Source organism: Amphibalanus amphitrite, unplaced genomic scaffold (genome assembly GCF_019059575.1).
Source record: "Amphibalanus amphitrite isolate SeventyFive unplaced genomic scaffold, NRLGWU_Aamphi_draft 000967F_arrow, whole genome shotgun sequence".
In the NCBI taxonomy this organism is placed as follows: Eukaryota; Metazoa; Arthropoda; class Thecostraca; order Balanomorpha; family Balanidae; genus Amphibalanus; species Amphibalanus amphitrite.
Genome location: NW_024882461.1, coordinates 50,877 through 63,391, shown reverse-complemented (window position 1 = coordinate 63,391; position 12,515 = coordinate 50,877). Strand labels below are relative to the sequence as shown.

The following is a 12,515-nucleotide window of genomic DNA, read 5'->3' as shown; positions in this document are numbered from 1 at the left end:
CATGAAGCAAGGCAGCCAGCTTCAAACAACATGCAATCCCCTTAGAACTCAGCACTGGGCTCGGGAATGTATAAATCTACACCTTAGGATCAGGCATGTCAATGCTTTTTACTTTAATACTGTAATTACACTGTTCCACATTGTAGTATGCGCCAGATTGACACGATTTGAAGTAGCCTTCTGGTTTCCGAGTGCAAAATTTGCCTGTCGGCTGTCCATTATACGTTCGACGTTGACGTGAGAATAAGACCTCCGACTAAACGAGAAAAAGTCACGAATATTCGTCCTCGAACTACGAGCCTCTGTGTCCAGCGGCGAGCGCTAAGTTTGCCGAGACAAAGCGGGTGTGCAAGCAACAAATTGGTTTGCCAAATAGTACCTGAATACGTTCGACCAAGCGACGGGCCGATTGCACATCACATTTAAATGCACTAAATGAAACATCTCGCTACGTTCCACATTATATTGCAGACCATAAAAATCCCTAAAAAATAACAACTCGTCGAGTCCCTTTTCGCACTGGTCACAATTCACCTATTTCACAGTAACAGTAACCGTCTGTCAGCTCAGGGCCGACCTGCCCGGGGTGTGGGGATCGGTGGCAGTGTATTGTTGACCTCAAGCGGGAGGCGGCGTTTACCGAGCGGTGGTGGTGCCGGCCGGCCGGGTCGGGTCGCCGCGCCCCGCCAGCACACCTGACGACTAAGGGTCAACTCAGTCGCTGGGCTAGGCTAGTCGTACTGTCTCAGCCGCCGGCTGGATGTACCGTCCCAGCCGCCGGGCTGGCCGGCTGCCACCGAGCCGCCGTCACGGGCCAGGGACGGGCCGCTGGCCAGCGCCCCGCCACCACCGGCGCCGCTCCTGGCCCCCGGTCGGCCCTCTCTCGCCGTCTGTCAGTGGCGGTGGTGGGGCGAAAATAGCCCCGCCGCCGCCGCCGCCGCTGTCCGTTTGGCTACCGGCGCCATCTGAAAGCGGCCCGGTCGGTGGGGTCAGAGCAGCGCGCGCGGGTCGGTCACTGGCCGCGCGCCAGGGCCCAGTAACAAAGGTCACCGTCGGCCAGCGAAAATCAATCGTGTCGCCGGCCGGCCGCGTCCTTGCTGTCGAGGCGCCGACTCATTACAGGGGCGGCGAGGCGTCTGTCGAGTCGACAGTCCTTGTCTCTGTTCGGGTCTTGTCCTGACCTCTTACCCATACTCCGTCACACACAACAGCTATCGACCCACCGTGCCCGTCCTCCACCCCCCTCTCCCCACTAGTCACACACAAAGAAACAACCTCACCCGGTACCCCACATGCCCTCCCCACCAAACTTACATCCTGAGCAGCTTGTCCTTTCCTCCGCTGACCACCCGTTCGCCATCTGGTGACCAGTCTACAGCAAACACTTCGTCCGCGTGGCCGGGCAGATCCAGCTGGAGCTTACGAGTCTTCATCGACCACACTGTGGACGGGGCGGGCGGGCGGGCGGGGGTCAGCGTGACGAGCGGCGTTAGTCATCGCCGCCTACCAGCGGACTGAGGGCAGGGAGGGAGAGCGTCATCATGAGTCACTACGTCAGCCCAGACGCAGTCGCCGAGCGGGGTTCGAGCCGGCCAGAACAGACGAGGTAGTCAGGTGAGTCACGCTCCCGCCCCCTCTCCCCGCTACCTACCCCGTCCACACGGTTCGTCGGAAGGTCATCTCAGGCTCAAAAGAAACGATATATACCATTCGAAAGCTGACGGTGAGCTGAATCCAAAAATGTAATTTTTATCAAAATCGATCGATGGCCTTTTTTGAAAATTGCGTTTTTGTAAAAACTTAATAATCTTTTATTCAACGGGCTGTCCTGGACATTCTTGAAAACATAAACATGTATTTTTGAGTTCCAGTGAAAGCTGAATGCCAAAAGAACAATATTTAGCGAAGCAACATTTCCAAACATTAATATGCGTCTCCCACAGCCGAAAATAAGGCGCAATCACACAGCTCAGTGTCACGATGGAGCAAAGTCAGCCACACAGAAGCGTGAAATGACCCTTATCGACTCGCAGACCCGGCGCTCTAGGCCCGCCTGACCGGCCACGGAAAGAACGTTCGGCTCTCGTTCTACTAAACAAACGTCATATTTGTCAGTTTAACTGTCCACATCGCTATTAAAGTTATTCAGGATATCTGTGAAGAAAATTCATTGTTCTGTCATCCTCACATCATGCATTAATTTGCATTTGTTCATGTCTACTTTGCTCAATTGAGCTTGGTATCATGCCCATATAAGGAAAATTGGCCGCGCTGAAATGTCAGAGGCTGCACCGGCCTCAGCTCGGGTGGAGTGGGGGTAGCGCCCGGCGGGGCAGGGTAATCTTTGACCGGTCGCACGGCCGAGCAGCTGTCACCAGTACAGCCTCTGACAGTGAAACCCCGCTCACTTCCCCTGCGCGGGCACTGATCGCAGCTGGATGGAACAAAACATGCATAAGAAAAATGTAAATTAAAGCATGTTGTAAATCGAGCAGAACAATGAATTTTCTTCACATGTATCCTGAATAAATTTAATAGCGATGTGGACAGTTAAACTGACAAATATGACATTTGTTTAGTAGAACGAGAGCCGAACGTTCTTTCCGTGACCGGTCAGGCAGGCCGAGAGCGCCGGGTCTGCGAGTCGATAAGGGTCATTTCACGCTTCTGTGTGGCTGACTTTGGTCCATCGTGACACTGAGCTGTGTAATTGCGCCTTATTTTCGGCTGTGGGAGACGCATATTAATGTTTGGAAATATTGCTTCGCTAAATATTGTTCTTTTGGCGTTCAGCTTTCACTGGAACTCAAAAATACATGTTTATGTTTTCAAGAATGTCCGGGACAGCCCGTTGAATAAAAGATTATTAAGTTTTTACAAAAACGCAATTTTCAAAAAAGGCCATCGATCGATTTTTATAAAAAATACATTTTTGAATTCAGCTCACCGTCAGCTTTCGAATGGTATATACCGTTTCTTTTGAGCCTGAGATGACCTTCCGACGAACCGTGTCCAGAGCCGACTGCCGACCGGAGTGTTCGGGTCAGACCGACAGACAGTGGCTGATCTTCCCCGGGGAATGCTCAGACAGAGACAGAGGCACGTGGTATTGGTACCGACGTCGATACGGGGTTACGTATGTACCACTGACAGTAACTCGCAGTACGTTGGCAGTACGATAAATCGTCAGATAACTCATCCCTATCGATGGGGTATCGGAGAAGCGGTGTGGCACGGCATTACACGAGGAAATGTGCGTATGAAACATACGATGTAGCGGCCGGAATGAAAACACGGCCGAAGGGTCAGTGATGCAAAAAAAAAAAAAAAACACGACGCCGCAAAGCTTGACCGAGCATTACATGGCTGGCTTGTAAGGTATGACTAGTCGCCATCCGCTCCACTAAAACATTGACCGGACAATGCAAAGGAATTGAAATATCAAAATCTTCACACCTAGCCAGCAATGAAATAATGATAGTCTAACTGGCAACAAAATATCTTCAACTAGACCCCAAAGCAACAGATTGACATCCCTTCTTTCTTCCAAGGTTGTACAGAATATATGGTGCGCCACGTCCTCAGCAAGACTGAAACAGTATAACGGCGTGTACTACCGCTATCGCCGGCATAATCACAGTTGAAACATTACGTTTTCTATTTATTCAGTTCCTAGGAGTGACTTTGGCAATTGAAACAGCTGCAATGAAAACATTGCTGCGAACACCGACCTTTTAGTCCCTGGATGACAAATCAATATCACTTGGAAAAAGCCGACACAATTTTTCTTCAGTACAAAATCGTTACAAGAGCGCCAAATCGAGCAGACAGAGGATGCACCCGATCCCGTACCTTTGAGCGTAGAGTCGGCGCTTCCGCTGACCAATAGTCGTGAGTCGGCCGACCAGGCGGTCATGTAGACGGCCTGCACGTGGCCTCGGAGAGCTGCTACGAACCTGTCCAACACGGGCAGAGGGGTGTGGTGAGCGGGAAATAAGAAGGGCGGGGTGGGGCAGAGAGTGGTGGGTATGGAGAGGGGGAGGGGTGAACACGGGGAAAGTAAACACAGGGGGAGTGGGTGCGCAAGCAGGAGAGTTGGTACCAATGGGAGAGGGTTGCACAATGCACATGAGAGATGGTGCACAAGCCGGGAGAGGGACTGGACACAGGAGAGAACGTTACATATGATGAGAGGGCGAAGAACACAGGGGAGGTTGCGGTTAACCAAGAAGAGTTACAGTACATGGAAGCCGGAAAAGCACAAACTATGAAGCACGCTACATACACGCTCTGCTATGGTCACGAGCACCGCAACCAGTTCCGCAATAACCGGCACCGTAACCAATTCCGCGAAACGTTCATGATGACGGCTTTCAACCAACTCACTACCCAACCAATATGAACTTAGCCCAGCTTGCATTTGATGCGATCCCATCCAACTCTCCACCTATTTCGCAGAACAGCTTTACCGAACACGTTACATAGCATTCCCTGAGTTCACTTCGAATTCAACTACCAACCAACCATGCCTCCGTAGACTCGAGCATCATCCAATTCCACTAATGCCTGCGACAGGTCCCTGAACGACACCCCCGCACCCGTGTGCGTGCCCGGCGCGCGCTGCGTGGCTTACTTTCCGGTCCTGCCGTCCCAGATGCGAATAGACTTGTCGAACGAGGCGGAGGCAATCAGTCGCGAGTCCGGTGAGAAGCGCACGTCGTTGATCAGCGCCTGGTGGCCGGTCATCCGCGCTGCAAGGGGAGGGGAGGGGTTATGATACGGTATCATTGGATTGATGCCATGAGTCGGTGCTAGAGAAAGTGGATTGGAAACGATATACAGCGACTGGCATAGCATTTATATCAACTGGGAAACTTCCCTGGAAATTAACACTATCGCGAGAGACAGTTGCATAAAATACACAGAAAGAGAGCACACAACACACAAAGAAGAAGAACAGCAACAAAGAGAACAGAACTTTCATCAAATAGTAAAAATATATGTATTGCATTGTCAACGATGCAAAGATCGTTTTCTTAAATAGAAAACCTTCAATCTGCCTTCTTCGTAACGCAGCATTAACAAACAGCTGTCTGCCGTCCGCTGAGCTAGTTGAACACCACCCGACCCCTACCCCCGACCCCACTGGGTCTGTAAATCAGTGACCGGTCGCCACCACCTACCGAGCGGCTTGTTGCTCTTGGCCGGGCTCCAGAGGAACATGGTGAAGTCGTCACTGCCCGACACGAGCCGCTCCTCTCCTCCGCCTGACTCCAGTACGGTAGAGTACCGGGTGCGAGCGGCCGTCAGCTTCTGCTCGTCTGTCGGGGGTGGAGTGGACTGGTTAGCGGTGGTAGACGGAGGGAAAATAGTGCGATGAGTGTAGTTGATACTGAAACTGCATGAAAAACCATCATCGCCGTCATGAAGTGACGAGCGGCGTTAGGATTGTGTATACGAGAGCTGACGTTCAAATGGGACGAGGCAGGTGAATGCACAGACAGCCTGGTCGAATGTCACCCTCGCATTGTTAGGATAGCTGCACCACACATCACTTGCGCCGAGTCAGGCCAAATATCATGCAGTTTAGTTCGAGAAATTTAAGGCTATGATTCGGTTAGCCGTTGAGTAAGACGCGGACAGCGCCCCCAGGCCCCAGCGGCAAAAGTTTTACCTGATACGTCGTCCGCCAGATGTCCGACGTCGCCACGCGCCGGGTCGTAGGCGCCCACTCGCATCACATAGTCTGTACTGAGGGCTAACGTGTTCACCCAGTGACCGTGACCCTGGAGCGCCCGCACCATCACACCCTGGAGCACGGGGGCACGACGGTTAAACACTGTATGACACCCACGCTATCGCACTTTGGAGCCAGCTAGAAAGGCCATTGAAAGAACACGCATACGTACCACGAGGTCCCCGGTAACCTACGAACACACCGCGCCTTACACATGTCGAAATATTGCATCATGGGTCATTTAGCACCCCAGGTTAGCCATTCCTAGCGCAATAAAACTCCCCTGCCTTGACATGCCCCCTTTCAACGGTTGGACACTTTTCCGCCGTTTTCTCTCGTCCACTCACGTCCTCTGCGCGCCACACTTTGACGGAGCGGTCCTGCGAGCCGCTGAAGAGTAGTCCGCCGCCGCCCCAGCGCAGCGCGGTCACCGACTGTGTGTGACTGGTGAGCACGCGCAGACAGCTGTGCAGGCGGGCGTCCCAAACCCGCACGTCGCCGTCCTTTGAGCTCGAGGCCAGCAGCCGACACTGCCCCGACTCCGTGCTGGGGTGGAAGAGCGGGGCATAAGTGAGTGCAAAAGATGGATCACAACGCCGGTAAGCTTTTAAGAGAAAGACATAAAGTCGTTTCGCTATGGATAGAGATTCAAGATTGTAGGCATTCGTATTTGCCTCATCGTTAGTCAGCGAAAGTAGTTATTATCTTTTCCAATAACTACTAGCTTCTTACGCAAAACGTCTACTGTTCCTGACTGCGGCAATCCAAAACCCATTGTCGAAATCATATTGCTTATATGACAATCCGCACTTAACGTTACCCCTGTCTGCCCACGCCGCGAGCCCTTCACCTTTGGGCTGTGACCTCTGCCTACCTATGCCGCGAGACCCCACCTTTGGACTATGACAGCTGTCCAGTGTCCACCCCCGCCGCCGCTGCCGTCCTCACCTGTGGAGCGGCTGCCAGCAGACGGCCGTGATCCACTGTTTGTGTCCACCCCCCGCCGCCGCGACTGCCCTCATCTGTGGAGCGGCTGCCAGCAGACGGCCGTGATCCACTGTTTGTGTCCACCCCCCGCCGCTGCCGTCCTCACCTGTGTAGCGGCTGCCAGCAGACGGCCGTGATCCACTGCTTGTGTCCGGTGAGAGGCTTCCCCTGCTGCTGCCCGCTGACGGGATCCCACAGGCGCACCTCGCCAATCTTACAGCCGGAGGCCAGCAGCCGGCCGTCGGGCGACCAGGCGATACACAGCACCCAGTGCCGGTGACCTGCGGGCGGGTAACGGTGAACGATCGAGTTCATAAAGAAACCAGAGAACGACGAATTCGACATGAGAGTCAGCAGAGTGACATACTTGTTTGCATAAAAGGGATTAATAATAGGATACCCTATCTTTGAAAATGACTAGACAATGAAGCAAAAGTAAAAAAAAAAAAAAACGAAAAGCTTGACACTGAGTGCGCACGCTATTTCGTAGCGTTACGCCCGTCTAAAGATAAAAAACACAGATCGTGAAGTTTGTGAGAGCGGTTATTGTCGACCCGCAAACATTTATCCATATCAACGACTAAGAGTGTCTACAGTCACGAGGCAGCCCCTCCACACATACCACGTCCACCTCACCTGCACAGGTGTGCTGGGGCGTCTCTGTGGAGACGTCCCAGAACCGAACCGTCTTGTCTCCGGAGCCACTGGCCAGCTGCCGTCCGTCCGGCGAGAACCGCGCCGCAATCACCGCCTCGGCGTGGCCCGGAATCGAGCTGTGGTGGGGCGCGCGCAGAGTAGGTCAGATGGGACCACAACTAGCCTGTCTCTGCAGGTCAGGGGTGATCTCAACAGTCATGAGTATCTGCTTAGTTATTCATCTTGAATGTGACATGCCCCGAACTCCTTTAGCTCAGTCTGCATCACAAATTTTCTGCAAACACATGAAAAAGTGACTATTTTACCACCCTTTAGAAACTAAGATACTGGAACAGATGAATAGCAGAAGCACTAACCTTGTGCAGCGTGTGACTGCCTTTACTCTGAAGACTGCCTGTGGCTGGTACACGATGTTGAGCACCTTCTCTGAGTCAACTGTCAGTCGCTCTAGTGTCTCCTGTAGACTGGAGGTTACTTCAATGTCGCCAACAAAGAACGAGTAGGGCACCGGCTCCTCCTCCTGGCCAAACACACAAATCAAAAGTCATCTCATAGCCACATTTGGATCACGTCGTGGCTGTTATCAAGTACTGCATGCATTGCAACTGCCCCTCCCTCAAATATATTCAGGAAATGTTATAAAAAGGTTATTAAGAAATTGAAGCTTATGAGAAAAAAGCATCAAGTAAAACTAAATGGAATACTTTTTTGACAAACCTTTTCCAGGAGAGCGTTGCAGACCAGTTGCAGTTTGTCCTTGGTGATTGTGGCTGGTAGGTTAAATGGAGCCCCTGCCACCTCGCCGGTTTCAGAGCAGAACTGGGCCAAAATCTGCCTGCTCTCATCCACTTCCATTGATCCCTCCATGGCAGCAACAAACTGGGACAATACCTATCACCTGCAAAGGAAAGACGAGATTGTTTCCAGCAGGGCTGCGGAGTCGGAGTCGGAGTCGGTCGGAGTCGACAGTTGTGACCGGAGTCGGAGTCGGAGTCGGAGTCGATTTTAGAAACCCGAGCCGGAGTCGGAGTCGGAGTCACCGAAAATCTGTCGACTCCGCAGCCCTGCTAGGTCTGCGGAGTCGGAGTCGGGAGTTGGAGTCGGTCGGAGTCGACAATTCTGCCCGGAGTCGGAGTCGGAGCTGGTTTTTGAAAGCCGGAGTCGGAATCGGAGTCGCCGAAAATTCATCGACTCCGCAGCCCTGGTTTCCAGTATAGATACAGATCTGAATACAATGTTAACAAGTGCATACTGTATATTATAATATATATAATCCATTTGTATCAATGTGTTAACAAATAACAAGGAGACTGGATAAAACAAGTTGAACAAAAAATTTCTTTCTGTCAGAGGAGAAGATCCAATCCAATCTCCTTTCTTTCTGTAAGGAGATTGGATAAAAGCAAGTTGAACAAAAATATTTTCTTTCTGTCACGAGCACGGAGGTTTTCCAAATTGAAATGGGAAAGACCACAAGTCTGGTATCACAAATGAATAAAAATATGATAAAAATATGATTTAGATATGATACAGGCCTAGAACGTCGGAACTCGGAACTACATAAGGTGCAGACTTGGCCGGTTGATCTTTGGGCTCCTAACCGCTGAAGTTGTGTCTGGAGTGGACCATACCTAAGTGAGGTGACTGACATAATTGTACAGTTTACACACGCGGGGCTCGAGAAGACTGATCGGATCACTAGGCCTGAGGGTCCTGTCCATGCCCTGTAAGATAGAGTGCGTTTGAAGCAGGGGCGCGGGAACTACTTTCAGACTGGGGGGGGGGGGGGGGGGGGCACGCCATAATAGAGATCAACCTGGGTACCCCCAAATCTAGTTTCCTCACCGGTTTTAGGCCACTCATTTTTCATCCCTTGGCTTTTTCAACAAAAAAAGAAAACATTTGCAAAAAAGTGTGATTTTCCGTCTCAAAGTTGTGGGGGCACCGCCACCACGGCCCCAGAGTTGGGGGGGGGGGGCAAGGCAAGCTGCCCCCCCCACCACCCCACCCCGGTTCCCGCGCCTATGGTTTGAAGGTAGTTTGTTCGCTGAGTTGTCTGAAAAGAAACACCCAAACTTTGCACACAGCTCAGTATGATGATCGAAGTTCAGTGTCCGGATGATTGTCTTAATCAGTGCTGGTGTTATGTTGAGCAACATTCCCGATACTTATATGTTTCGGAATTAAATGACCTTCAATTTGATCATTAAAAACACAGTGATCCTTAAAAAAAGACGTGGAAATTCCAGACGGCTCGTGCTCCGGAGAAAAAAATCGGCTCCGATTCCGGGTGAAATGTCATGGCGGCTCCGGCTCCGACCAACTCCGGCTCCGAGTAAAATGGTCCGGCTCCCGCGGCTCCGGCTCCGGCTCCGACTCAGTACATCCCCAATGCGACCAATTAAATACGGGTGGAAGAAAAAAGGCTATGAGATTGGCACAAGTTACTTCTGTATTTGCGTAAATGTTTCACTGCCTTGTTCTGTCAAACCGAACAAGGTCAATTATCATTTTTTTCTTAAAAAAATAAGAAGAGCCGGAGTCGCCCCCTGTTTTGATGGCTCCGGCTCGGGGCTATATTGTTTCACCGCTCCGGCTCCAGCTCCTGCTCCACACCCCTGAAAAAGACTGCTGCAGAAGGTCACAATGAAGGGGCTTGGGCTGACCCGGGCCCAGGAGATATGCCCAGCGTCACGTACGAGCACGTCAAGGAGGCCGGGCAGCTGTCAGGACAGCTGGCCGGCTGTGCCACGGGCCCCGCAGCTAGTTATAGTGGCGAACGGGAAGAGGATACGCAAAACAAGTAATACCTGGTGCACCAAATCAGTAGGCGGAACTATGGTCAAGCGTACCCATTTTCGGGAACGCATTATCGTTCCCATGTTTGGGAACGATAAACCCAAATATGGGAACGCCATGTAGGCATTATTTAAAACAAGAAAAAGAACCGTTAAATGACGTCTAAAAAATATAAAACGATCGTGAACCGCCTGATATTTGTCTCAATATTGTTGAGAAAGAGTTTGATATTGTAAGGCCCATCGTAGTTTCAAATCGTTCCCCTATTTCTAAAGCAGTCCATCATCCAGGCCGCGAGTCCAAATTTGGGAACGCTCTCGTACACTGGCGCTGCAAGCGTTCCTTATTATGGGAACGGCGTACCCAAAATTGGGAACGATTTCACCGACGCCTTTCAGGGGCTCTTTTCATTAACAAGCATCACGTCCAACGCCGCAAATTATTGTTAACGCAACAATCATCAGATGACCTTTCCGGCAAGACCGTCGCATGTTTCGCCCGGTCTTCTGCGCTTTTATTCCCGTCGATCTCGCAGCGGGCACGCCCCCCTCTGCAGGATTACGTAATTCACAACGCTCAGCGATGTTCAACAAGGTCTTCCATACCTATATCCACCGTCCGCGCCGAGGGTGGAGACATGTCAAGCACCTGTCTGTTTATCACCGATAGTTGACGAGCACAAGGAAGTATCCAAAAATGGGAACGCTGAATATGTTACACCCTCAAAACACCTAGTCCCAATGAAAATCTAGTTTTTTCCTTTCTTGATGAGTGTAAGTGGCAAAAGGCCTGGTAGGATGGGCACGAGGAATGATCGAAATCAGCATAAAAATTATAAATTAGCCACACAGAGCGACCTATACCTATAAGAGAAATTCCCCCAAAACGATCGTGCTTAGAAACACGGAAGACAAAAACCACGCTCATGACGCTCCTTATAAACAACTCTAAACAGCTAGCATCCAAATAAAATATGTCTTTCTGGGATGATAAAATACAGCTGAATAATTTTAAACCACTGAAACTGAGTTTACAACAGTAGTTCGGTAAAATCACTGATGTTCCATGCGGTCGTGCGCCCCGACACCAAATGTCACCAATATTACCCCCGGACTGTCCGCGTGTTCGCTTGCATATATCAGCATCTGGTGTCGCTAGTATGAAACTTCATAACCGGGCGAAAATTATTATACTTGACCTCAAAATGTAAAAAACGCTTCATTTTCCTTAAAATTGCAAGTTAAATGTAGTATAACCCATGTTTTCACCATTCCATCATTTCAAAAAATCATTAAAAATATCATTCGACGGTCAATTTCCTTGTGCAACGGTCAGATTAAAGATAATTTTATAGAGACTTAGTAGATACTTAAATTAGCGTGCACTTTTTTGAGACGTGATGCACTAATGAGTTTTAGTGGGCGAACGGCCGAAAAATTACCTTCCGTTCCCATAAATGGGAACGCCCGTTCCCATATTTGGCAACTCCGTTCCCAAAAATGGGAACGTTCCTATATTTGGGTACTCATGACCATAGTTCCATATCATATTTAAATTCATCATATATGTATCAAGAGATACAGATCAATGTTTGCATAGGTATACCTACAAAAAAAATATGAACAGATTCAAAACACAATTTGGAGGATGGAGAAATTGAAACATGGAGACAAAAAAAAACAAAGCATCTCAGTCTGTATAAGACAAAGACGTCATACAACGATACCCAAAATTGATCCATTGAATATATGCAGCATATATAGCAATTTATGTATATTGAGGTCAAACCAGTTCAAATTAAAACAAACTAAAAGCAGAGGTTAGACCATTGGAAAAGGTAAAATTTAATCACACTCACCAGAAGCTCAACAATAGTCCTGACTCTGAGGCCTGAGCCAGCCAGAAATAAGTCAATCAAGTGCCTTGAGCTGGGCAGCAAGTATGTTACCTTACTTATAGTTAAACGCAAACAAAAAGCATTAAAAATCAACACACTAGCCAGTAGCCACACTATACACACAAAGTTAATTCAGCAGAAACGAGTTCAGCACGGTGTTTTTGAAAACACACACACGTGCAAGCCCCGTCAAGGTCAGCCGTTTACATCAAGCTAATAACCTGCAGAAAATATATGACGCAATAAGCTCAGAAAATAAATGACGTCATGATTTGGGACCACCCCGAAACGCTCTAATAATTGGTGTTTTTGTTGTATGACTGATTGCAACTAAGTTTGCATGAACTTCCCCAGGTTCCAAGTATAAAAAAAAACTTGCGTACAAGGTACCATATTGGTATCACTGTTAGGTATACCGTCCATTATCCATTGTTCATA

General features: G+C 49.8%; 1 protein-coding gene across 1 annotated transcript; it reads right to left on the bottom strand.

Annotated features, from left to right (window-relative positions):
* Positions 1–449: 449 nt before the first annotated feature.
* On the bottom strand, positions 450–12,284 carry LOC122368687 (notchless protein homolog 1-like). The gene is made up of 12 exons (XM_043342878.1): positions 12,039–12,284; positions 8,099–8,279; positions 7,738–7,901; positions 7,361–7,497; positions 6,831–7,005; positions 6,085–6,283; positions 5,675–5,810; positions 5,184–5,321; positions 4,634–4,751; positions 3,853–3,956; positions 1,315–1,441; positions 450–965 (listed from the first exon to the last, which is right to left on the bottom strand). The coding sequence occupies exons 2-12, from the start codon at positions 8,246–8,248 to the stop codon at positions 953–955; spliced, it is 1,461 nt and encodes a 486-aa protein (XP_043198813.1). The 5' UTR covers positions 8,249–8,279; positions 12,039–12,284; the 3' UTR covers positions 450–952.
* Between the last annotated feature and the right edge of the window lie 231 nt (positions 12,285–12,515).

Coding starts and splice junctions, on each gene's coding strand:
- LOC122368687 (XM_043342878.1), bottom strand. CDS start 8,248: ATGGAGGGATCAATGGAAGTGGATGAGAGCAGGCAGATTTTGGCCCAG. Junction 7,498..7,737: donor GCAGTCACACGCTGCACAAG/GTTAGTGCTTCT, acceptor GCCCCACCACAG/CTCGATTCCGGGCCACGCCG. Junction 6,284..6,830: donor TGCTGGCAGCCGCTACACAG/GTGAGGACGGCA, acceptor CTTCCACCCCAG/CACGGAGTCGGGGCAGTGTC.